This window comes from Blennius ocellaris, assembly GCF_963422515.1.
Source record: "Blennius ocellaris genome assembly, chromosome: 1".
Lineage (NCBI taxonomy): Eukaryota > Metazoa > Chordata > Actinopteri > Blenniiformes > Blenniidae > Blennius > Blennius ocellaris.
In genome coordinates, this window is record NC_137650.1 from 33,675,664 (window position 1) to 33,702,181 (window position 26,518).

The 26,518-nt window shown below is 38.4% G+C and overlaps 1 protein-coding gene across 1 annotated transcript in view; it reads left to right on the top strand.

Moving 5' to 3' along the window:
- adamts7 (a disintegrin-like and metallopeptidase (reprolysin type) with thrombospondin type 1 motif, 7) overlaps positions 1 to 26,518 on the top strand; it is a 101,373-nt gene that overhangs the window by 31,551 nt on the left and 43,304 nt on the right. Inside the window, 4 exon segments of the mRNA XM_080499087.1 lie at positions 2,801 to 2,884; positions 7,168 to 7,292; positions 10,287 to 10,436; positions 18,067 to 18,210. Of these exon segments, the coding sequence (XP_080355213.1) occupies positions 2,801 to 2,884; positions 7,168 to 7,292; positions 10,287 to 10,436; positions 18,067 to 18,210 (503 nt within the window).

Below are 26,518 nucleotides of genomic sequence, written 5' to 3' on the forward strand. Positions count from 1 at the left end.
ATACATGATTACTCTGCAACACACTGCTCTCACAGCTGCTCCAAAACACTTCAATCTGATGAATGTGTCGCCATTTTTAAAGCTTTGCACGGTACAGAATCGGCACCGTTGGGGGTTTTAATGACTTGGGAGTTGGTTGGACCCACTGTGACAGGTGCCGGTCGGTCATGCTTCAATTTCAAAGTTGGAAAAAAAACTGGTGACGGTGTTTTTGCTACTTTGGAATAAAGCGACAGCTTCCCACCTCAGCAACGCTGATCTCCTGATATGATGCGAATCTCCGCCGGCTTGATGCTCCCGCCATTAAAAGAAAGCGTCAATGTGATGAAATGTTTTGACGTGAGCAGTCTCGCAAGGCGTTTCGTTAATGAGACCTTTATGAGAGCAGATCGGTGTTTCTCGGTCGATAATGATGCCCACGGTCTTGTATGCGGAGCGAAGAGCTCCTGTCACCCCAGGCCTTTCTCTCGCTCTTGACGTCTGATCTTTCATAAGCAATTCTTAGAACCGTCGCATCAAATCAAGACGCTGTTGAAAGTGTGCACTGAGCTGAGTAGAAATAACATTATAACCACTTGACTACTAGTATGGATGGATGGATGCATGGGGACACTCTATTATTGTTTTGTTTTTTTAATCAAATAGTAAAACCAGTTAAACTTGTAACATCAAAATGTCAATTATGTAATTGTAATGGAGACAGATTCAAATCACACGAATCTATAAGTGGCTAAAAGCGAAACAGACTCATTGAGCAAAACGATCAATGAATCATCAAATATCAGTAGATGACTAGTGTTTTTTGTTTGTTTTTTTTTTAAAGTGGACATTTGTTACTGGACATCAGCTATTTTTTTCACCGTGTTTATTGTCATTTTCCTTTGTACCCCTCCCCCAACGATCAGTCGTGAACAGTCATAACGTACATGTTCTGTACCTGCACCACCTACAATTCCATCTCTACCAGGTCATTCAATAGAAAAGTCCAGGTTAGATTAATGAAAAATAACTGAGTGTGTGTCTCAGAGATACTCATAATTACCGCATATGGTACTTAAGAGTAATTTTGCGCTTATTAAATTTTATATATATATATATATACATCAGCCGTGGCACTAAACTTTAACTGCAGGATGCACCTGCATATGAAGACGCGTGTGCAACGTTCCAATTAATACACATTATAGAGCATCTTCCTTCCACTGACTCAACTTGAGGAGCACATAAGTCATCAACACATCACAAAGGAGGTCAGGACTCACTTTTCTCAGTAATTAGTCATTATTTTTCTTTCAGAACTCGAAAAACTATGAAGTTCTGTACTTTGGACTCCATTCAAACAGAAGTATATATATATATATATATACATATATATATATATATACTTGTCTATACACCCGTTTAATTATTATTGTCATTATTATTACTTAGTCATTGTTGTGGTTACTGTTATTTTCTAAAATCATTATTACTATTACTTATCCTATTCATGTTTAATTTAATTTTATTATTATTTTATTTTTTTCTCTTTTCTTTTGTTGTTTATTTTTTACTTTACATTCGCAGTATTTCATTATTATATTGCTGTTAGAGACTGTGTTCTATTGTTCTTGCTATTTTTATTGTTTAAAAAAAAGAAAAGAAAAGGATATGATATGTACAATATCCTATGTGTACACTATTGTATTTTTCAACCAAAAAAAGATAAATAAAAAAATAATAATAATTACCACATATGTATCATGCGATGCTCATGTATGGTTTCAAATCCTTTAATTTGCCCTTGGCAACGTACGTCAGTCGTTCGAGTTCAAGGCTCCTGGAAAGTTCTCTTGTTTACAAGTTCAGTGTAGGACGGTCCAAACTCTTCCATCAGAGCACCGTACTTCTGTTTGAATGGAGTCCAAAGTACAGAACTTCATAGTTTTTCAAGTTCTGAAAGAAAAATAATGACTAATTACTGAGAAAAGTGAGTCCTGACCTCCTTTGTGATGTGTTGATGACTTATGTGCTCCTCAAGTTGAGTCAGTGGAAGGAAGATGCTCTATAACGTGTATTAATTGGAACGTTGCACACGCGCCTTCATATGCAGGTGCATCCTGCAGTTAAAGTTTAGTGCCACGGCTGATGTCATTCTAGTAATCTGCCTTTTTATTTTAGCGTTAATGAGAAATATATTTCTTCACCTGCAGGTTAGCGCCGTCAAATCAAAGACAGTTTGAGGAGGCTGAGCTGTAATTGCACGAGGTGGTGGAATCATATTCTTGTAGTACTCTAAACCTAATGGGAGGGCTTGAATTGCAATAATTACAAGCTCAGACAAATAAATTGTAAAGGTCTTGGCATTCAGGCGTCTAATAGCCAGTGAGAGGGTTTAAGAGCTCTGAAAGGTTTTCTGATGAGGGACTGGATGGACGTCGTCAACAAACATGGCTGCACCTCTTCAACCCAGTGTGTGACTCGCTTCATCTCCCCGTGTGAAGGAAAGAAATGTGATTTTTGTCAAAAACATGCAACGGTCTTGAGTCCCTCTGCAGCTTATGTAGATAAGGGCTTACCTGGAAGTAACTTCAAATTGAAAGTCAACAATTTGGGGAATAAATCCCACGGTTTACTTCCCTAGTTCAAGCAGCACGGCGCATAACTGAACAGATTTGTTAAATAAAGACCTGAAATATTCTCATTGTTCGTGTGGTATGAAGTCAATCAATCCCTGATTATCTTGCCACTCGAGACGAGTCTCTGCGGGCTCCTTCTTTTCTGGCCGGTGAACGCCTGTATTGATGGTTTTGTTTTTCAGGTGGCCGGCCTCTTCAGAGATCCCAGTATCGGAAATGCAATCAACGTCGTGATTGTTCGCCTCATCTTATTGGAGAATGACGAGGTGAGGTTGGATCTGCCGTGGTCAGTGTTGGGAGTGCACAAGGGTGATAATGATTTCTTTTACAGACAAACACAATTGGAAACAGAATGTTTTTAACAGTCGTCAACAAAGTGTTTCCTGGATGTGAGGTTTAGTAGTCCGGGCATCACCAGGCTAAATTACTTTTACTCTCTTCACTTTAAAATATTATTATGTTCCCCAGCAGAGTAGATGAAAAAAAAAAAAAAAAAAAGTTGAATAATCAAGCCCAAGTTTTGAAACTCATTCAGGTGCTCAACAACTGTGCTCAGAGCCACTTTATCTCTGTCGCCATGGAAACAGGGGAAACGCATTCGCACCACGGCTACACGAAATTGATTTTCTGCACATGCTCAGTAGATGAACAATAAGAACAATGTTTTCCCCCAGAGTGCCGTGACTTGGTAGTTTTATTTTTTACAGTCGCAGTAATAACATGTTCTCCCATTGTTTATGTTTATATAGTGTTGGTCTCTGTGCGCATATTTGAGGTTTCATTACAAAAACAAACAGCAGCAACTAGTGGCCTTCCATGGCAACTACATGGGTTTTCAGCATTAATTTCTCATTTTAAATTTCCTCCACTACACTTAAAATTAATTTATAAGAAATTTATTTTTAATCAACAAATTAACTGTTTGAAGTGCATTTAAAAAAAATAAAAAGACAAGTAAATTCTATCTAAAATCTCGATACTTCCACGTGTGGGAGGTCGGATCTATTCACTTATCTATTCATACAACAGCCAATTTCACAAAATGTTTGACTGCAGTGTTTTTAAAAATGTCTTTGAAAATCCAAAATGTAATTTATAACATTCGAAAGAAATTTTATGCTTTTTTTAAAAATGTAACATCAAAATATCATGATTTACTTGGTAAATGAAAAAAGTATCCACAAATCATAATTATCGTTCGATTTGTCTGGTTATTCTATTCATGAATAATAAAAACACATCATATCCAAAGCCTGATGTGTTTATTTCCTTTTATTTTCTTTGGTCAGTAGATTAATTGCCTGTTGCTCCTGACTGATGATTAAATAAGAATATATCAAGAACCTTTCTCTTGGATTAATAAAATATTTCAATTACATTTTATTCTTTGAGCGTTTTCGGTGTTTCTTCATTCATCATTCATGAAGAATTAATGAACGGGGACGAGTTCAGATAAACAACATCGATGGTGTACTAAAACAAAAAGAATCCATTTTTTTTCTTTAATTGCAGCAGCAGCAAATTGAATGTGTGCAGACTTGACTGAAGATGAGTCATTAACTCTGCAGAGTTTCTAAATAAACACTGGACGCTGACATTTATAGCACTTTCATGCCGTTTAACACTTTCGATATGTCAGATTTAAACCACTCATTATCCCCTTGGGTAAATTACTCAGAGTTAATATTTATTACACGTTTACACATTAATTATTCTCGGAGTGCTGGGATTTTGCTCCCCGGGGGGTTGAGGACCTTCCTGATTGTGGTGAAATGGTCAAAAGTGGAATTCAATACAGTTAACGTCCTATCAAATCACCATTCCACCACCGTTCACGCTCGTGGACAGAACTGTATAAAAATTAACAACTAAATTAGACGTACAATAAAATAGAATTTTATCAGTCGTGTCAAACACGTTTTAGTTCATCGGCCACATGAAGTCTGTTTTCATCCTGAGTGGGCCGGATCGCTAACATAGTGCCATAATAAGCCTTAAATTTAAACCGATGTTTTTCTTTGCAGTGGCGTACAGTTTATATGATGAAACCCGAACCCAGTCGGACGTCCCGGCTTTCCGCAAACAAGAAAAATTGACTTTTTTTTTTATTAAAACACGAATAAACTCGATAATAAATGTAAACACTCTGAATAGTCTAATGAGATGTATAGGATGGAAAAGATGACGTTCAATGCTTGATCTCCAAAACGATAAATTCACCAACAACTGGACTGAATTGGTAAAATCCTGTTTATGAAAACTGTAAGAATAGATTTTGTTGACAATACAACTTTGATAACTCGCCCTGTCAGCGTGGCTTTGAGGCTAAAGCTTGTTAGAGAGCCTTCGTGGCAGCATCACCAACGTGATGTCAGAAGAAGAAAGGAAGTTTTTAAAACAAAAAATAATCGTTTTCTTTGGATATTTTGACACTTTGCTTGGTGGTTTGGAGCCTTATGTTCGACACCGCTGCTTTAAAGGAGATTGCTCTGAGACAGAAACTGTTTGAAGGTGGCAGGTGCAAGCTTAAAATAATTTGTAATAATTAGAAATGACTTAATAGATCCACATGCGTGTTCCAAAGTTTGCGCTTCTTTCAACACTCATTCCAACACAAAAATGTTTGAAATAATTGAAAACGGCCGTAGATGAACCGTGGCTCGGTTCCTAGAGGTGCTCGTCTTTCTTGGTTTGATTCCTACTCCTGTGTTGAAGTGTCCATGAGCAAGACGCTGAACTATTCATGTAGTTTTGCATCACAACTGTGTGTGAAGTCGGCTTTCCAGAGGGTCTGAGCACCGTGGGCAGTTTTTTGCGTTTTTGCTTGAAATCTTTACTGCGTCAACGGACCCTAAATGTGTTAAATCACACCCTTTAAAGTTACCCGACCAGGAAAAAGAAAATAAAAATCTTTAAAATATACTTCCCATAAAATAGATCTGCACAGATAATTAAAAAAAACACGCCAGAACAAGACGACCACTCATCATTTCCACTAATTTCCAACCTGCAGTTCCCCAAACGGATCACGCCAAATTGTTTACAAGCAATTTGTAGCCATCAAACTCTGTTTACGTTTTGTTAACTGGCGCTCAGGGGTTTCTGGGATATCAAAGACAACATTTCACCGATTCAGCCACAAAAAAAAGCCAGACTTTCTCAAAGCAAGAGTCTTCAAGCCACGAGAGAAGTTTTAAATGTCGTGAAACTCATTGTTAATAGTTCAAAAATCAAGATCAAGCGAGGTCAACAGTACAAACATAATCTGTTGACATGATTCCGTGACGCTGAGATGTCTGAGATGTCAACAAACCCGGGGACGAGCAATTTACATGCTGGAAATGCATGTTTGTGATAAACACAGTGTTAATTATATACATTTGTATGAAGGCGATGACACGCTGAGGCGCTCTGATCAGTTTTTCCCCTCGCTGGAAATCAACCTCTTTCAAACCAAGATCACTTTTCATGTCAGACAAAAAGCAAAGAACTGCCATCCATGGTGGGGAAAACAATTATTTTCCAAACAATAATTAATATAACAATCATATTTTTGATTGCCTAAACTATTTATTTTGATGATTCATTATTTTGCCATTATTTGACTAATATAGCAATTTACAAACATTGATTCTTCAGACATCTCAATGTTTATTCAACATTGATTGATTGATTTTGTAATTCTTTATTTAATTCAAAATTAAAGATACATTAAAAACAAACAGGCGAAGCAACAAAACGTCCAATTGAACACATTTTGAATGAAAATGAGCAGAAGAGACGATCAATCTTATAAGACCTGCCCCTTAGTTTTCCTTTCAATACCTTTAAATCTATTACACAATGCAGTCCTTACAATATACCTCAAAAATTATTAAAAAATAAGAACGATAACTGTTGTAATTGTCATGTTTGCTTTCATCAAATATCTAACATTTTTACATTAAAATCTATTTTTCATTCTTTTTTTAACAAAAGTGTTCATTCATATTTCAAGCTTTACAAATTATCATCACTCATATTACAACATTTGTAAAGCTGTAGTGCAGTATCATTTAAGCATATAAACAAGACAACAAACTCTTCGGCAGACGGTCATTTAAGCCATGGCAAAATATGTGGTAATAGAAAAAATAAATAAAATACTGGTAGTGATGAAGCATGGCCGTTACAGAAACATTACATTACAGCTTTTTTGTGTTTCTTGAATGCCATGAGAGTTCCTGAAGTGCGTTCCATAAACAGATTCCCATCACTGTGACAGTACTTTGGCATTAAAGCTTTAATACGTTTGTAATGCGGTATTGTTCCTAAAAAAATCTCTTGAAATCCCCAAATAAAATTCATTTACATCCATAAAATTCAACTAAATAAAATCACGTACATAAAATCTGGGATCACGTCTGAAAAATGTTGGAGGCAGAGGTGGAGATCGACGTTTTACTGGCCAAAGCCCAAGCTGTCGACCGCGATCGCTGTGCATTCGCCGCTCAGCAGCTTTACTGAAGTGTGTGATTTTTCTCATTTTCGTCTATTGTGGCCTCGACAGGACGACTTAAAGATCACGCACCACGCAGACAACAGCCTGAACAGCTTCTGCAAGTGGCAGAAGAAGCTGAACATGAAGGGCGACGAGCACCCGCTGCACCACGACGTGGCCGTCCTCCTCACCAGGTAATCAGGATTCAATCCCACCGTGCCGTTTCTCGTAAATTACACTTCACGTCGCAATTAGCAGAACTGCTTCGGTGCCACAGTGTACCTGCTTTCAGCGAGAACCGTCACGGTATATCGCTTATTCACGTAATGTCGGTGTGATAAAAACACACCGTAATGCAACAGAAAAAAATTTTAAGTTTAAATTTTAAGGTTATTACGGCACTATTGACTGATCAAGATGTGGCCCCTGAACTAAAATGTGTTTTACACCCCAAATTTAAACCAATCCAATTTTTTTTTTTTTTTACGTTGTTTCCTTTGTGGATAAAATAGGGGGCGGGGTTATGTTTATTTACAAACAACCAAAACCCAACATAATCTTTATGAGGTCAGAAATTCCAACTAGTACTATCCACAACTCTTATCAGTGTTAACACACCAAAACCTGTACTACATCGTAGGGCTGCTCGATTATGGAAAAAATTCTTTATTCCCCTGTTATAATTGCTTTTTGTCTTTTAAATGCGTGTTATTTTGTTTAATTTCCATGATTTTAATGTAATTTTATGTATTGCTTTGCCTTCGTGGAGCACTTTGAATGGCCTGGCGTACGAACGACGCAGTACAGATAAACTGGGCTTTGCTTTATCGGAAGATCCCAATGTTCTGCCAATTTTTGCCGTGCTGAAAATCCACACTAAGAATAATCGTTGGTTTTTATTCAGCTGTTGCACCAAGAAACATTTAAGACGGCGAGGAGCGCATTAGGATTCGTTTAAAAAAAAAACGTCGTCCATTTGTAGCGGTCGCAACAGAGCCAACCCTTAATGAGATTTGTGTTGTTGCTTGGCGGGAGCCCCGTGCTGCAGCGTGCACATCAATAGAAGAGCCCGCCGTTTTCTGTGATTGCCAAATAATCATACAGAACAGGAGCGGTGGTGGTGGGGGCCCTTTAAGCCGCCGCTCCTCGGTTGACACAGGCTTTGTTACAAGACTTTTATTGCTAACAAGACGATTGGATGCACAGTTTTGATGCGTTTTATATAGAATGTCTGATATGAAAGTGGATCAAAGAGTACATCGGCTTTGACGAAGCGTAGAGATGAGAGATGTCTCGGGTTATTGTTATCTGACATTATCACATGTACAGGCTGTTCCGCCTTGTTCTGTTCGTTGGCTTCTAAACCGGATCATTGACGCTTGTGACTGATGTTAAGCAGAAACATCTTCAAGACGCCCGCAGAGACAAAACAGATGTGAATTTAGAAAAGAGGCGAGAGAAGAAAAAAAAAAGGCAAACCGTGGAACCTCTTTGACAACTTCATGGTTTTACTCCCATTTAATAGTCATAGAACGTGATTCTGCCAGGTTGTAAAATCAAAGGGGTGTTTTCTCGATGGCGAAAGACGATAAATGGGGGTAATGAAAGGTAATTGGAAAGACCGACGAGAAGACATGCGGTGTCCAAGCCTGAAAAGGAGAAATGGTCTCGGAAGGTTTGAAAAGAAGGGCCGGGGTTGTCCATCTCGTCTTTATAGCCCCTGATCCGACTCTTGTCCTTCTGCTTTTTGATGAGTCTCTTTCATCTCTTCATCTTTCCGTCGGACGCTTTTCCTGCGTTTGATGTTCATGTCAGCGCAGGTCTTTCACTCCGCTCTTCGTCCTCCTCTTCCTCGCCATCTGCTCTGCTTTCATTCCTGTTTCTGGGTGAGAGGCACAGAAACAGGTTGTGGTGTGAGCATCCATCTGTGTCGGTCTTTACGGCACATCAAAGACAGGAAGTGGGTTCAGAAATGTAAAAAGAATCTTTGAGTTGATTCAGATGGATTAAAAAAAAATCTAATACATAATAATACAATAGTACAAGAGATGTTTGTGGATGTGTTTAAGTTGAATAACGGTTTGTAATCATTTAATCGTTTTCTCTCTTTTCATCTCTTGCTTTTTCTTCATCCTTCATATTTTTCTCCGTTTGAGTCTGAATTGCTCTTTATCAACATCTTTTTGCCTTTTGGCCACAAATTATTTCTCTTCTTATCTACTATTTGTTCATTTGCTTGGCTCACTCTATCTTTCTGTTTCTTCATCTCAATTTATCTTCATCCCTCCCTCTTTCTGTTATTTCTTTGTATATATATCCTTTTATCTCACTGTGTTTTCTTCTTCTCATTATTATCAATGTGTTTTTCGCTTTCCTTCTCTACTTCTCTGTTTCTCTCTCCTTTATAACCTCAATCTGTCTTTTTTAAATGAATTTGTATTCCTCTCTTGCTCTCTCTTTCACTTTTTCTTGTGGTTCATCTCTCTCTCTCTCTCTCTCTCTCTCTAATAGCTCATATCTCGGTAAAATGCAATACTTTTTCACTTCATTGTTGAAACATTATGTAAGAAATTCTACCACATGTTGTAGTGAGTTGCCGCATATTGACATGGTTTACAAAATGCATTAGTTCCAGTTTAAATGTTTTATGTGATATTTATTGAAAGATAATCAAGTCATAAAATTCCGTGCACATTGTACCAACTTTAATTGTATACAATTATAACCCTGTCTGTGGTCTCAACTGCATGTTTCACTGTCACGTCACGTCACTGTACTGAGAACACATCAGATAATAAGCACTGCCGGGAGCAACTCACCGGAGAACTAATGCAATTAACCCTGAACTCACCCTGTCCTCTTGGATTACACAACAAGTTGGAGTACCAATCTCTTGGCCAAATACTGGATCGTAATTCATTTCTCATTGAAAAATATTGTGAATTACCAGGATTTAAAGAAAATAAACAATTTTTTTTAAAACTTTGATTCTCTTTAAAGAACCTTCAAATCACTCCGATCAAATAAATGCTCGTTCCACCTCCACGTATTCCTTTTAAATTAGATTCCACAGTCACAAGAGACAAATTAATTGCTATTCCGGATGAACAATGTGGCCTTTTTAATTTTTTTTTTTATATACGTCTGATGCATGAAATTGAACACGTGCCTGTATTCCGTCCCCGAAGGAAGGACATCTGCACCACCGTCAACTTGCCCTGTGAGACTCTGGGTCTGTCCCACGTGGCGGGGATGTGTCAGCCGCATCGCAGCTGCAGCATCAGCGAGGACACGGGCCTCCCCCTGGCCTTCACCGTGGCTCACGAGATGGGACACAAGTAAGAAACACTCGGCACCGTCTCCAGGGGGCTTTGACCTCCGAACTAGAGATCCTCTTCAGCACCAATGTAAAGAAGTGAACGTTTTACATGTAATTAGAGACAATCTTATCTGTAAAATTCTTGAAAATATATTGACGCGAAAGGTTTCGAAAAATGTTGATATGCATGTAAGAAATGCAACCCGGAATTGAAGGCCCAACGTTTTTTTAAGTGAAAACTCAAAACCTACGTGGTCTTGTGGTTCACTCAAGGTGGAGTCGGTCTCCGTGTGGGACTTTTTGAAACTGTTCTGTCTCCATGGAAACAGGCAAAATGGTACTTATTGAAAATGCTCGGTCTCGGCTTCATGTAAACAGAGGGGAAAACACAACTTTTTGAAAATGCTCTGATTCTGTCGCCATTGAAATGGGGGTAAACTAAACTTTTGGAAAATCACTCCAACTCGGTCTCCATGGAAACGGTGGAAAATGCAACTTTTCTGAAACACTGTAATAAATAGTTATTCTGCACATGCTCAGTAGATAGACAATTAAAAAATAAAAGAATTCTCCAGTATGTCATGACTCACAGTCCATATTCTCTTGGCACTTGGTACTTTTATTTTGACAGTCACTGTGATAACAATCCAACTTGGTCGTCTGTCCACTAGAATGTCCCATTGTGGTCTCCCATTGTTCATGTTTATAACGAATTGCCATGTTAGTGTGAAACTTTCCTGAAACAAAATGTATAAACGATATTTTAACATTTTCGTGCAAACCGGAGGAGTTTCTAAGGTCTAAACAGACACAGGAAATTGTTGACTCTTTAGTATCTGTTTACATTACATGAACATTTCTCTCTTTACTTTGAGTTGTTGTGTTCATTCACCATGTTTTGTTCTTTCAATGTCATCCCACATTTCTATTAGCTTTTCCGATGAAATGTTCTCACTGTAATGACTCCATCACGGGCGGAATTAATGAAGTCAATCACATATAAACATGTAAAAGCTGCTTTCAAAAAGGTAATCTCGACAAGAGATTAACACGCCGGCTGCTTTGATTTACCATTTGCACTCTAATTGTTTATTTAGGTTGTTATGCGCATTCGGTTAAAGCACGTAAATGGACTCCAGCTTTATCAGCTTCCAGCAAAATAATGGAAACTGTCACTCTTTCAAGCTCATTTGAATGGAATTCATGTAGTCTTTGTTGACTGTTGATATGAAACCAAATTATCTGAGCCGTCAAATGACATCGCCTTGGCTTCCTCTGTATTCTCCCCCTCCTTCCATGTATTTAGATCAAGGGGCAGATTCTCGTCTCGCTGAGGCTGAAGTCGCTCAAACATCAACCCGGAACAATTAGTCCGTAATCAGGTCCAGATTCACATTCAGACACTTTTATTTATCCCACAAGGGGTAATTAATTTGTAGTTGCCAGTTGTACATACGCATGCATGCATTGGTCTGTCAGGAATCAGCAACAGGGAAATGTCACAACGTAAGAAATCAATAAACCAGCAAGATATATTGATTTATTGACAAGCATTTAAGAAGACATCGCAAAAAAAAAAGAAACTGTAATAAAAGTAGATAAATAGTGTTTAATATTGTCAAGATATTTATAGTCATTGAAATTTAAAAAGTTTTAAAATGAGTGTAGACTGTGTAAAAGCTTTACGGCAGAGGGAATGAAGGACTTTGAGTACCTGTTGGTTTCCCTTTGTCCGCGTTCTCCATCAGCGAGCGTACGATTGGCATCAGGCCTCTCCTGCACGCGGGGATTGTATTGTGTTGAACACGTTAGCAAGTGGAGGACGGAGTGGAGCCCTGCGGAGAATACCGGTTCCCTGAAGTCCCACCAGGAGGACGGGGCGAGGCTCAGCCTTCAGAAGGCCGTCCAGCTCTTTAACGGTCTTAACAACAAGCTTCTGCTTGTTTGTGATTTATGTTTTCTGACCAACATTACGCCCCGTATACATCCACAATGTTTCAAGTGAAACGTGTCTTTTTTTTTTTTTATTTGTTTGTTTTCAGAAAAGTTTTGTTGTTTGCATGGCGACATTTTGAAAACAATGTCAGTTTTCACCGAAACAGTCGAGACGCTGAAATCAATGTTGGGGGAGGAAAAAAAGAGTAAAACAAAACAACTAAACCCTGGTGTTTTTTTTTTTTTTATTAAACCACACACATACGCACAGAGAACAATACACTATAAACATTAACAATGAGAGTACACGGACATTTATGTGGACTAACGACCAAGTTGGATTGTTATTACAGTGACTGTCAAAATAAAAAACTACCAAGTTGGATTGTTATTACAGTGACTGTCAAAATAAAAAACTGCCAAGTTGGATTGTTATTACAGTGACTGTCAAAATAAAATGACCAAGTTGGATTGTTATTACAGTGACTGTCAAAATAAAACTACCAAGTTGGATTGTTATTACAGTGACTGTCAAAATAAAACTACCAAGTTGGATTGTTATTACAGTGACTGTCAAAATAAAAAACTACCAAGTTGGATTGTTATTACAGTGACTGTCAAAATAAAAAACTGCCAAGTTGGATTGTTATTACAGTGACTGTCAAAATAAAATGACCAAGTTGGATTGTTATTACAGTGACTGTCAAAATAAAACTACCAAGTTGGATTGTTATTACAGTGACTGTCAAAATAAAACTACCAAGTTGGATTGTTATTACAGTGACTGTCAAAATAAAACTACCAAGTTGGATTGTTTTTACAGTGACTGTCAAAATAAAACTACCAAGTTGGATTGTTTTTACAGTGACTGTCAAAATAAAACTACCAAGTTGGATTGTTTTTACAGTGACTGTCAAAATTAAAAAACTACCAAGTTGGATTGTTTTTACAGTGACTGTCAAAATTAAAAAACTACCAAGTTGGATTGTTTTTACAGTGACTGTCAAAATTAAAAAAAACTACCAAGTTGGATTGTTTTTACAGTGACTGTCAAAATAAAACTACCAAGTTGGATTGTTATTACAGTGACTGTCAAAATAAAAAAAAACTACCAAGTTGGATTGTTATTACAGTGACTGTCAAAATAAAAAAACTACCAAGTTGGATTGTTATTACAGTGACTGTCAAAATAAAAAAACTACCAAGTTGGATTGTTATTACAGTGACTGTCAAAATAAAAAAAACTACCAAGTTGGATTGTTACTACAGTGACTGTCAAAATAAAAAAAACTACCAAGTTGGATTGTTATTACAGTGACTGTCAAAATAAAACTACCAAGTTGGATTGTTATTACAGTGACTGTCAAAATAAAAAAACTACCAAGTTGGATTGTTATTACAGTGACTGTCAAAATAAAACTACCAAGTTGGATTGTTATTACAGTGACTGACAAAATAAAACTACCAAGTTGGATTGTTATTACAGTGACTGTCAAAATAGAAAACTACCAAGTTGGATTGTTATTACAGTGACTATCAAAATAAAACTACCAAGTTGGATTGTTATTACAGTGACTGTCAAAATAAAAAACTACCAAGTTGGATTGTTATTACAGTGACTTTCAAAATAAAACTAACAAGTTGGATTGTTATTACAGTGACTGTCAAAATAAAAAACTACCAAGTTCGATTGTTATTACAGTGACTGTCAAAATAAAAAACTACCAAGTTGGATTGTTATTACAGTGACTGTCAAAATAAAACTACCAAGTTGGATTGTTTTTACAGTGACTGTCAAAATAAAACTACCAAGTTGGATTGTTTTTACAGTGACTGTCAAAATAAAACTACCAAGTTGGATTGTTTTTACAGTGACTGTCAAAATTAAAAAACTACCAAGTTGGATTGTTATTACAGTGACTGTCAAAATAAAAAACTACTAAGTTGGATTGTTATTACAGTGACTATCAAAATAAAAAACTACCAAGTTGGATTGTTATTACAGTTACTGTCAAAATAAAAAACTACCAAGTTGGATTGTTATTACAGTGACTATCAAAATAAAACTACCAAGTTGGATTGTTATTACAGTGACTGTCAAAATAAAAAACTACCAAGTTGGATTGTTATTACAGTGACTTTCAAAATAAAACTAACAAGTTGGATTGTTATTACAGTGACTGTCAAAATAAAAAACTACCAAGTTGGATTGTTATTACAGTGACTGTCAAAATAAAACTACCAAGTTGGATTGTTATTACAGTGACTGTCAAAATAAAACTACCAAGTTGGATTTTTATTACAGTGACTGTCAAAATAAAAAACTACCAAGTTGGATTGTTATTACAGTGACTGTCAAAATAAAACTACCAAGTTGGATTGTTATTACAGTGACTGTCAAAATAAAAAATGACCAAGTTGGATTGTTATTACAGTGACTGTCAAAATAAAAAACTACCAAGTTGGATTGTTATTACAGTGACTGTCAAAATAAAAAACTACCAAGTTGGATTGTTATTACAGTGACTGTCAAAATAAAACTACCAAGTTGGATTGTTATTACAGTGACTGTCAAAATAAAACTACCAAGTTGGATTGTTTTTGCAGTGACTGTCAAAATAAAACTACCAAGTTGGATTGTTTTTACAGTGACTGTCAAAATTAAAAAACTACCAAGTTGGATTGTTATTACAGTGACTGTCAAAATAAAAAACTACTAAGTTGGATTGTTATTACAGTGACTATCAAAATAAAAAACTACCAAGTTGGATTGTTTTTACAGTGACTGTCAAAATAAAACTACCAAGTTGGATTGTTTTTACAGTGACTGTCAAAATTAAAAAACTACCAAGTTGGATTGTTTTTACAGTGACTGTCAAAATTAAAAAACTACCAAGTTGGATTGTTTTTACAGTGACTGTCAAAATAAAACTACCAAGTTGGATTGTTATTACAGTGACTGTCAAAATTAAAAAACTACCAAGTTGGATTGTTTTTACAGTGACTGTCAAAATAAAACTACCAAGTTGGATTGTTATTACAGTGACTGTCAAAATTAAAAAACTACCAAGTTGGATTGTTATTACAGTGACTGTCAAAATAAAAAACTACCAAGTTGGATTGTTATTACAGTGACTTTCAAAATAAAAAACTACCAAGTTGGATTGTTATTACAGTGACTATCAAAATAAAAGTACCAAGTGCCAGGAGAATATGGACTGGGAGTCATGACACTCTGGAGGAAAACTCGCTCCAGTCCTTGCTACACCCAGGACTTACACCTCCTCAAAGCAAAGGAGCCTTCACAAAGGAAATATGAAAATGGACTCACCCTTCACAAAAGACTGCAGCTAAATTAGCATATTACAGTAATCGGTTCAGGAGCAGAGAACACCCGCACCCCGGTCTCCCTGGGCAACAAGCTGCTGCACCTGCATGCAGCCTCCCACTGTGATCCCTCCTGCCATTCATCAATACAAAAATCCACAACACACAGCAGAAGCCCAATATCTCCCCTCCAAACCTTTGCTCTCCTGCTCTCCCTTCCTGTCTCATCCACCTCGTCTCTCCCTTCACACACCCCCCCCCCCCCCCCCCCCTCTCTCTCCTAAATAACAAACCCTTATCCAGAAACCAAAGCCCACCACCTGTCGCCTCGGCCTTCTCCTCCCCCCCTCCACCTGTCAGAGCCTGCCTCCTTTCTCTGCCGTCGACAATAACCTCCACAATCCAGTCCTCCTCCCCACTGGAACTGTTCCTCCTCCATTCAAACCAGCTGCCATAAGCACCACTCTCAAGAAACGATGCTTCAAACAATGACACATCTCATCTCTCGTCTCCCATTCATATCCCAAAAAAACCACCTTATTATTATTATTATTATTGTTGTTGTTGTTATTATCTCCTGTGCGTATCTGTCGGCGTACGGAGTGTGGCTGCACCGCTCGCGCTGTATATTGCGACAAATTGGCATTAATAGCGTGCAGCTGTAGACTAGATCTGGTTCAGGAGAATTCAGGCTTAACATCACAGTCCGATGTAAGTAGTACCCGTCAGCCATAACATTACACAGCACGGACAATTTTGATTGATTTCAAATACGAGTGTGTATAGAAACGCCATTATTGAGGCGACTTTGGTGGGGGCCGCGCTCATGTCATGAAATCTTAATTGCTGAGTCTGTATATTTGTACGACTCCAAAGACACACAACAACAATAGACATTTCTGATGATTACATTTTTCTGTCAGAAGTTCTTTTCAATCCTCCTTCATCTTGATCCAGCACACTCAGTTGGGACTTTCTGCATTCCTGCTTTTCACCATGTTTCCCTTTGTATTTGTGCTTGTTCCTTTGTGTCTGCACTGCACTGCCCTCCCGGACACAATTCTCAACTGATTACCATTTAGAATCACTGAAATTCCTTTCTGTTTCTTATCCAGTCGTACTTTTGTACATGAAAACTAACAGAGATGTATTCTTTTGTACCCTCGCTGAAACCAGAAATGTCCCAGCGGTCTTTGCCCGCCTGCTGTCAATGGCTCTCGGTCTGAATTTCTTTAAAAATGTCAAATCAATATGGGCACAAAGTTTTGCTCCCTTTTGAGTGAGATTTGACCTTCTGGAACATTTTACTCATCTCATCAAATTCAAATGTGCACAAATTAACACCAAGATTTTGAAATAGGATCCGGTACAATACGTTTTCTCTTCTGTGTCGATTCGACTTCAGAACCTATAATATCAATAATAATAATAATAATAATAATAACAGTCCAGCAATATTTTCATGGAGCCACATTACTGTTTAGTTTTATTTTCCAGTATATCATCGGGAAACATTAGTTCTCAAGTAAAAGACACGTTTTAATACCGTCTGTTTAAAGTCCCAGCGGAAAGTTGTGACTTTCGTGCCGGTGCTTCATGCCAATGTTTAATCTTTTCATATTTATCGGCGGATTCCGACGTCGTGCCAAAATCAATGTGCATGAGAGTCACTCTAAAAACAATCCGACTCGGTCGTCAGTCCATACGAATGTCTCCCACTGTTGGTGTTTACATTGTTCTCTGCGCCACGTGTGTCTGGTTTCATAAAAAAAATTAAAATAAAGCACCACCTCATGGCCTGGCATGCTAACTACACCGTGAGAGTGTAGTTGGTCCTGGTTGGGAGTCACTGCTTTAAGATGTACAGATAACACACACACACATGTAAGAGTCACTTTGATTGTATAATAATCCAACTGGAAAGTCAAAGAGGAGGGAGGGAAGAAGACATGGGGCCATAATATAGGAACGCTTACATGTGGCATGTGCAGAGAAGGAAATCACACTGAGCCGTCAATCACTGGATAAGAAAAGGACTTGAGAAACGATCAGCAATTTGCACCTTTCAAACTGCAGGGATTGTATTTTCATCCTTTGGAAGGTGTGGGTGTGAAACAGCAGTAAAGTGGTGGCCCACACTGTCTTTTTCATCAGGACTGTGCAGTGATTTTTTATTTTTTTTTTGTATGTTGCAGGGACATTGTGTAGCACCCACATTGAAGGAATAACATTACCTTGTGTAGTTCACCTACTGTGTACAGTTGTTGTTGTTGTTGTTGTTGCACACTGCTGCTTTGATGTACATGTTACATGCCGTGCTCACTCACTCCATGCCTCCTTTCTGTGTTTTTTTTTCCTTCCTTCTGGAATGTGCTTTTATATCACAGCTTTGGGATTCAGCATGATGGCAACGGTAATGACTGTGAACCCATTGGGAAACGACCTTTCGTCATGTCTCCACAGCTCCTGTACGGCACCGCCCTGCCACGCTGGTCACGCTGCAGCCGCCAGTACATCACCCGCTTCCTCGAGTGAGTCAATTACACATGTACATGTTTGTCTTTGAGGGTTTGTAGCGTCGCATCAAATACACATTTTCAACTCTTTATGTAATAATGCCACACTTTGTAATAACTTGTTACGTTTTGTATTGACTTGTTACATTTTGTAATAACTTGTTACATTTTGTAATGACTTGTTACGTTTTGTAATAACTTGTTACATTTTGTAATAACTTGTTACATTTTGTAATAACTTGTTACATTTTGTAATAACTTGTTACATTTTGTAATGACTTGTTACATTTTGTAATGACTTGTTACATTTTGTAATAACTTTTTACGTTTTGTAATAACTTTTTACGTTTTGTAGTGACTTGTTACATTTTGTAATGACTTGTTACATTTTGTAAAAACTTGTTATGTTTTGTAATAACTTTTTACGTTTTGTAATAACTTTTTACGTTTTGTAATGACGTGTTACATTTTGTAATGACTTGTTACGTTTTGTAGTGACTTGTTACATTTTGTAATGACTCATTACGTTTTGTAATGACTCGTTACGTTTTCTCAAAACGTATTACATTTTGTAATAACGTATTACATTTTGTAATAACTTGTTCATTTTGTAATGACTCGTTACGTTTTGTAGTAACATGTTACATTTTGTAATAACTTGTTATATTTTGTAATGACTCGTTACGTCTTGTAATGACTTGTTACATTTTGTAATAATTATTACATATTTCACCATTATTACATAATGCAGCACAACAGGGTTCAACACAAACAAAAGTCTGTATTATGTGCATTTCTTTGACATTGTTACTCCGTTTTGTTTTTAATAAATGTAGGATTGCTTCTCTTAATAGATTGAGATTGATTTTGTGTCATCAGGTAATATGATGTTCCCCCTTGAGCAACTTTGATCTTGTTTGTGTTTATTTTCCTTTGTTTTATGATTAAATAGCCAAACGCAACAAAACTCCTAAATGTATATATGAAAGTCCAAGTTTGTGTTATTTGTGTATGTGTGCAGTGTGTATGACATTTTTTAAATGAATTTCTGTACAATTCTATTTTTCCTGTTTCCTATTATCTTTGTTCTCTCTTTATTTCTTTTATCTTTTCTATTCTTTTTTCCATTCTTTCTCTTTTTATTTTTTGTTCTTTCCTTTTTTCCTCTTTTCTGTCCATTTTTTTTCTCAATTTTATTTTCCTTTTATCTTTCCTATTTTCCTCCCATCCCCTTTTTTTGTCCTTTTCTCCCATTTTCTATGTTTTATATTTTTTCTTTCCCTCCTTTTTCTGATTTACTTTCTTTTTTAGGTGTGTCTTTTTCCCCCACAGATCACATTTTCAAGGTCATAAATATAAGCTCTTGGCCCTTGGTCTGGTCTAAGTGACTTGCAGAGTCTGGATTTATTGTCCTCATTGCTTGACTTGCACAAAGAGGTCAAGTAGTGAGTGCAGGGGTACCAACAAATTAAAGTTAAGAGAACCAAATTCCAGCTGAAAGTAATTAGATTGAGTGACGTGCATCCGAAGCGGAGATGGAGTGTAAACATATCTTATATACACCTTTATCTTATCTTATATATGTTTTCCTTTAAGAGGCCTACATGTGTACGTCTGATAAATGGCTGTAATGGCTGTTATTCACAGTTGGACGCATAATGTGTGTCAAGAGCACAACTTTCACACTAATGCTCCTCGACAAACACTCAAAGGGCCTGCTTTTATAAAAGATTTCCTCTCAGTGCTTTTCATTTCATAAAATCTACACAGGACGAAAAACAGGACTTTAGCCGTTTAATTTCTTTTTATTATTGCCCTGATTTTCTTTCACCACAACTCGATGCAGCACAATATGGTACGACAACAATGTGGTCCCATCAAGGACAGTATGTATACAAACGTAAAGGTAGTTTTATTGCTATTGTTGCTGGGATTTTGCAGTCTTTAAGCCATTTCCGTTTTGTCCGTTTTCATGCTGTTTGTGCCAGATCGACCTTCGACAGAGAACAGCAGGGGGTCAAACATAAGGCCCACGAACCAAAATCAGATTTCTGAAAAACCTAATGACAAAAAGAGCCTTTTTGTAGCTTTCCACCAATTCCAATGTTAAACACATTTAACCTTTTAAAATGGAAATAACGCAGCTAAAAATGTTTGTGTATATAGTTTGGGTATACATACAGAAACTGTATTTTATGTTGCATTTCGTGACATTTTCAGCTGTTTTGGAATACATTTTAGCAGTTTCATCTTAATTTTTTCAGTTTTTTTTTTTTTTTTTAGGAATTTGATTAATTTCAACAGGGTTTTTTTTTGCTCTTTTGGTATTTCTTTCAGTATTTTCTCTCATGAAATGGTGTAATTGTGCCATTTATTTTACAGCCGTTTTTAGCTACGAGTTAAGAGTCTTTTAAAAAAAAAATGAATCTGTTGTGTAAACGGTATAAACAATATGATGAAATTCAGATTCACATGATTCAGTGAAAGCTATAGAGAGCCACTACTCTGTGTGTGTGTGTGTGTGTGTGTGTGTGTGTGTGTGTGTGTGTGTGTGTGTGTGTGTGTGTGTGTGTGTGTGTGTGTGTGTGTGTGTGTGTGTGTGTGTGTGTGTGTGTGTGTGTGTGTGTGTGTGTGTGTGTGTGTGTGTGCCAGCTGCTGCAGAAGCTTGTTGAGCATCTGAAATGTTTCACTCTCGTTGCCCCAGTTTCTCGGCTCTCAGCATCTGGAATTCATTGAGTGGGTGTTCAGCTACATGACTCCACTGGGTGGGGGGGGCAGGGAGAAAAAGGGCTGCGGGTTAATATTTACACTAGTTGGCAACATAAAAGCCGGTGTCTTGTTGTGTGTGTGTGTGTGTGTGTGTGTGTGTGTGTGTGTGTGTGTGTGTGTGTGTGTGTGTGTGTGTGTGTGTGTGTGTGTGTGTGTGTGTGTGTGTGTGTGTGTGTGTGTGTGTGTGTGTGTGTGTGTGTGTGTGAGAGACCATTGAGACAAAGTTACCCGGTGCTCATAAACACAGATTTGTATTTGGCTTCAGTTGGTTGAAGTTGAAGCGGCTGTTGGAGGACGAGCCCCCCCCCCCACCCGATTCTCACGCCACACTCACTTATTGTGGCGATCAGTGCTCAGATGACACGTGATGCGTGTAATACGCTGATCGTTTTGTAGTCTAACGTGACTTCAGTGTGAAACACGGCATGTGCATGGAACCAACCACAAATCAAACCCCGGGTCAATGTTACGACTCAGGATTTTGTTTTATGGAAGTAACTTCAGGATTACTCACGGAGGATAAATCACCCCGGTACTCTTGACGTTTAGCTCCGGAGCAGAGAATGACCAATCAGATTTCTTGGAAAACGAATATCCTGATTGGTTCCGTGGATTGTCCCGCCCACTTGGAGAACTCAGAGCGCAGTGGAACAGAGACGGAGTGTTTAGAGCGATCTTTTTGAAGGATGTCTTTTGTTCTTGACTTGTTCCAAGTCTGTTTAGTTCCACGAGGGTTTGTCTGTCATAATGAAATTAATAATAATGCTCTGCTCTGCAGAAACGTGAGTTTATGGAGCGCACATCTACTCTGCTGTCACGGTGAGGAATTAATATTCCGACACAAAATGCATTCACACGGGGGGAACGGCCTCAAAACAAAACTGATGTGAAATATAAAATTAATGAAGCGCAATGAGGAATAATGGAAGTGAAACTGAGCGATCACAGTGCCGTGCTGGTCCGCTGGTATTTCCCAATTAATTAATATCGTATAAAATCATGAAGTCGGGCATTAACAAGTCAGGCACTTTCTGGCCTTGGCTGCAGCCGCTGTGTTGTTTTCAGCCTGGCATTCATGACGTCACGCCCCCTGCTGCTCTCGGGCAGATCACACGCTCCAGCATTTTTTTAAAATATTGAACATGTTCATTATTTGATTTGTTTATTTATGTCGCCGAAGGAACAATTAAAATTAGATGAAACAATGAAAAATGGTATAAAAATAAATAAAAAGCCAATTTCATCATACCCGACAAAATGGCTCTTCCACTCCCCACACCACAGCTAAATAAAACAAGAAGGCCGTTGCTGGGCTAATCCCCCGCCGGAGGGCTTTATATTTTCTCACAAAGCCAGCTCTAAGGCAGCACACTTGGTACACTAGAGGGTGTTCCATGGGTCCTAGTAGATAATTATGTAGAATCTGAAAGGTCTTCTTCATAAGCTATGTCAAAATACGTCTCCAGAGCCCAAAAGGTGTTTTTATGCACTTAGTGACCCTGTGACCTGATATGCAAATTAGGTCATGATCACCATGGTGCCCCTTCTCCCCAGGTGGAGTGTCCATGTGTGAAGTTTGGTGACTGTGGGCCCAGGAACTGCTGAGAAATGAGGAGAAATGTTTATATGAAAATACATGTATTGTGCAACCGTGACGAGCAAACTTCAGACCCTACCAATCTTCAAGGTCAAGGTCAGGTCACTTGGTGTACTGGAGGTTATCCCTGGAGTGTGTATCATGTGTGTATAACATTTCAGAGCCCTAGCTCAAAAACCTAGGCCTCCAGAGCCCAAAATGTGTTTTTAAGCACTTCGTGACCCTGTGACCTACTTAATATGCAAATTAGGTCAAGGTCACCATAGTATCCCTTCCCCCTCTGAGCTGTATCCACATGTGAAGTTTGGTCACTGTGGGCCCAGGGGTTGCCGAGATATAGGTAGAAACGTTCGAACGGACGGACGGACGTACGGACGTACGGAGACTGTTTCAAGATCCCCCTTCGGGGCCTATCAGCCACGGCGGGGGATAAAAACCCCCGACATAATTGACGTCAACGTATATTCTATGAAAGCTTTGTTGAAATGTCATAACGGCCTCAGTGGCATTAGCCTGGTAAAGATTGTGATTCTAAATGCAGTACAACCGACCACCAGCAGCTCTTACAGCAATTAACCTGCTTCAGTTGGTTTCTTTTTGAAACTTGACCTTTCCCCCCCACCCCAAAGCCCGTCTGTCCCGTCCCTGCGTCTTTGCCGCGGGACAAAGGCTGGATTGTACGTCCCTTATGTTTTCTCCACAGGCCTCCGTCCGTCTGCTGCCTCGGAGGTTTGATCTGTAGGTGTTATTTTATGTGGAATGGTCGAAGGTCACCATCAGAGGGGCGGACACTCACAAACAAAAGACTTCAATGTCCAGACTGCAAATCACAGAAGATAAAAAAAAAAAAAATGTCGTGAATAATGTCTCACGAATCCAGACGGCTCATATCTGGACTTGAGGGTCAGTTTTGAGTTATTTGGAGTCGGGGAGGCGTTAACGACGAGACGTAAACATTTCCTGGTATTCCGGCTTTGAACGCCTCCGCGGGTACGTTCAGTCCCAAAGGCACTCATGGAGAACATTTTAATTGCTGCTGTTGATGAGTCAATTTGACGTCGCGTTGCGTTTATGATATTATTATTCAGCGGGACACGGTCTGAAATATTGATCACCTCCAGTCCTGGAAAAAAATTTAAATTCCCTTGATAATCACTAGAATAAATGATAACACTTATGTTTATCTTCATGCACTATTAAAAGAGATACAGACAAATATAAAAGATACAAAATAATTATACGGTCAAATCTCCTGCAAAATCGTAACTCATATGTAAGTTAAGGAAGTGTATTGCGTTCACGTGAAAAATTTTAAAAACGACTCTGTTTTTCTGAATTAATGACATAATTATCTCAAAATTATGAGATAAAATCTATAAAAATAATTGGACTTCAGAAAATAGCATCTCATAAATCAAGAAAAACAGCCATTTTTTTAATATATCATTTATTTTATCTCATAATTATGTCATTAATTCAGAAAACAGTCCATTTTTTTTCATGTGAATGCAATACACTTCCGTAATAAGTAGGAAATTACCAGAAAAATTATTTATGTATTTTTATAAATAGATATATATATATAAACCCCTTGTAAATAAATGAATATACACAAAAGAAATCTTTGTCCAATGTGCACACATTTATTGAGACATGCATACTTTTATACTTCCACACTGATATACACATACAACGTCTAGATTAACAGTGAATCCTATTCCTAACAGTTTAGTTTTCCATGAAATCAAGGGTTGCCAAGTGATAAAACGGCTGTTTCTACTTCAGCCCTCAGCTCTACTGTCTGTACTTCACTCACTTCTTTCAATTAAGGGCAGAAAATATGGGATAGACCCGCCGATTACCTCTCCCAGACTCCAGAGTCGCCACCATTGCTCCTCTAAATCAAAATAACGAGGGGTAAAAAAAACTGTGTTGTGGCTCTGCAGCTCTGATGCGATTCACACAGTAGATGTTCAGTCATTAAAGGCAGAAGTCAAACACATTGTGTACACTGATGTTGGTCTCTGGAGGCTTAAATGGAGACTATTTTTACATTTGCTTCTTCAATTATTCGGTGCAATTTTGTGCTTTAGTATGGGGTTATATTTGTGCCAAAATTCTGAGTGAGCGATGGGAAAATTTGAGCGCAAAAAAATTTATTGTGCAAGCACACTAATAACATTTTGTGGAAATATTTAAATTGCGCAAAGACAAACTTGAGATTGCGCGCTCAAAAATAATTTCTGCGCTCAGATTCTTCCTCTGCGTGCTCAACCTCTCTCTCTCTCGCGCTCAACCTCTCTCTCTCGCGCTCAACCTCTCTCTCTCTCGCGCTCAACCTCTCTCTCTCTCGCTCGCTCAAATCTCTCCACGTCCGCGCTCAAGTTCTGCTGTGCGCTCGCTCAAAATGTGCAAAGCCCAAATGTGACAGACACGGTTGTCCACCAATCACAGAAATTTGGGGCGGGTGTTGAATTCTGATTGGTTGCTTGGGTTTCTGGAAGTGCCTCATAACCGACGAAGAAGAAGAGGGAAAAACAAACTGCGAAGGAAAACAGAAATAAGGAAAACTAAAGATAATGATCCTGGATTACAACATGTTTTCCCCCGCAGTTTGTTTTTCCCTCTTCTTCTTCTTTTTCTTCTTTGTTGGTTATGAGGCACTTCCAGAATCCGAAGTAACCAATCAGAGTTCAACGCCCGCCCCAAATTTCTGTGATTGGTGGACAACCGTGTCTGTCACATTTGGGCTTTGCACATTTTGAGCGAGCGCACAGCAGAACTTGAGCGCGGACATGGAGAGATTTGAGCGAGCGAGAGAGAGAGAGAGGTTGAGCACGCAGAGGAAGAATCTGAGCGCAGAAATGATTTTTGAGCGCGCAATCTCAAGTTTGTCTTTGCGCAATTTAAATATTTCCTCAAAATGTTATTAGTGTGCTTGCACAATTAATTTTTTTGCGCTCAAATTTTCCCATCGCTCGCTCAGAATTTTGGCACAAATATAACCCCATACTTTAGCAGCTCAAAGTCCATTACTACACAAACACACACACACAGAGGGAGACGGGGAATTGAACCACCAAACAACTTTTGGATCAGAAGACGATCCACAGTCGCCCCTTGGGGGACATTTTATTTTAAATGAATATTATTTTGTTTGTCTCATCAGTCTGTGTTATAGTCGGGGTTTTTATTATTTTCGGAATAATTGCGGAATGGAAGTGATTTATCCGTTTTGTAATAGCGTCTAAAACGACTATATTTTAAACACGGATAGAACTAGAGGCATGTTTTTTCCACTGAATCATTTCACATGTATCGTGTCCCTTCAAAATGTCTTTGCTCTGAGTTTGAGTGAAGGTGTCTCGGGATCCGGCTGGACTGAAAACGGACAAATCAGACGAACGTAACTGTCCTGCTCAGGAAGCTGAAATCCCACATTGCTTTTATTCACCGAAAACAAATCCCCCTTTTCACATCCCTCCAAACACCTGCTGGTTAAAATATGCAGTTCTCCCATTCTTACATTACGGTGCCATGACGGCGCCTCAAACACCTTCCTGCGCCAGCTGGACGATATTCGCCTGCTGCAAACTCGCTTCATGCCTGGAACTCAATTCAACTCACTACTACTGCCTGCACTCCGCGATAAACACGTTTCATTTATAAAACTCTCCATTGTTGTCGATCCATCAGTCTGGTGTATCAGATATGTAATGTGATTTATACATCTGTGATAAACGTTCTGCAATGTCCTTGAGTCCGGTCAACGCCTTCAGCTCCTCTCCAACAAAACAACAATGATTGAACAAGTTTCCTTAAGAAAACTCCAGACGAGGTCGTCGTGTTCTGGTCGGATAATATGAGATTAATGAGGTGTTCAAGATGAGGGGGAGCCGGTTTGTGAGGATCTATTGTTAATGTAATCAAATAAACATTGGCGTTCAGCGTGTAGCT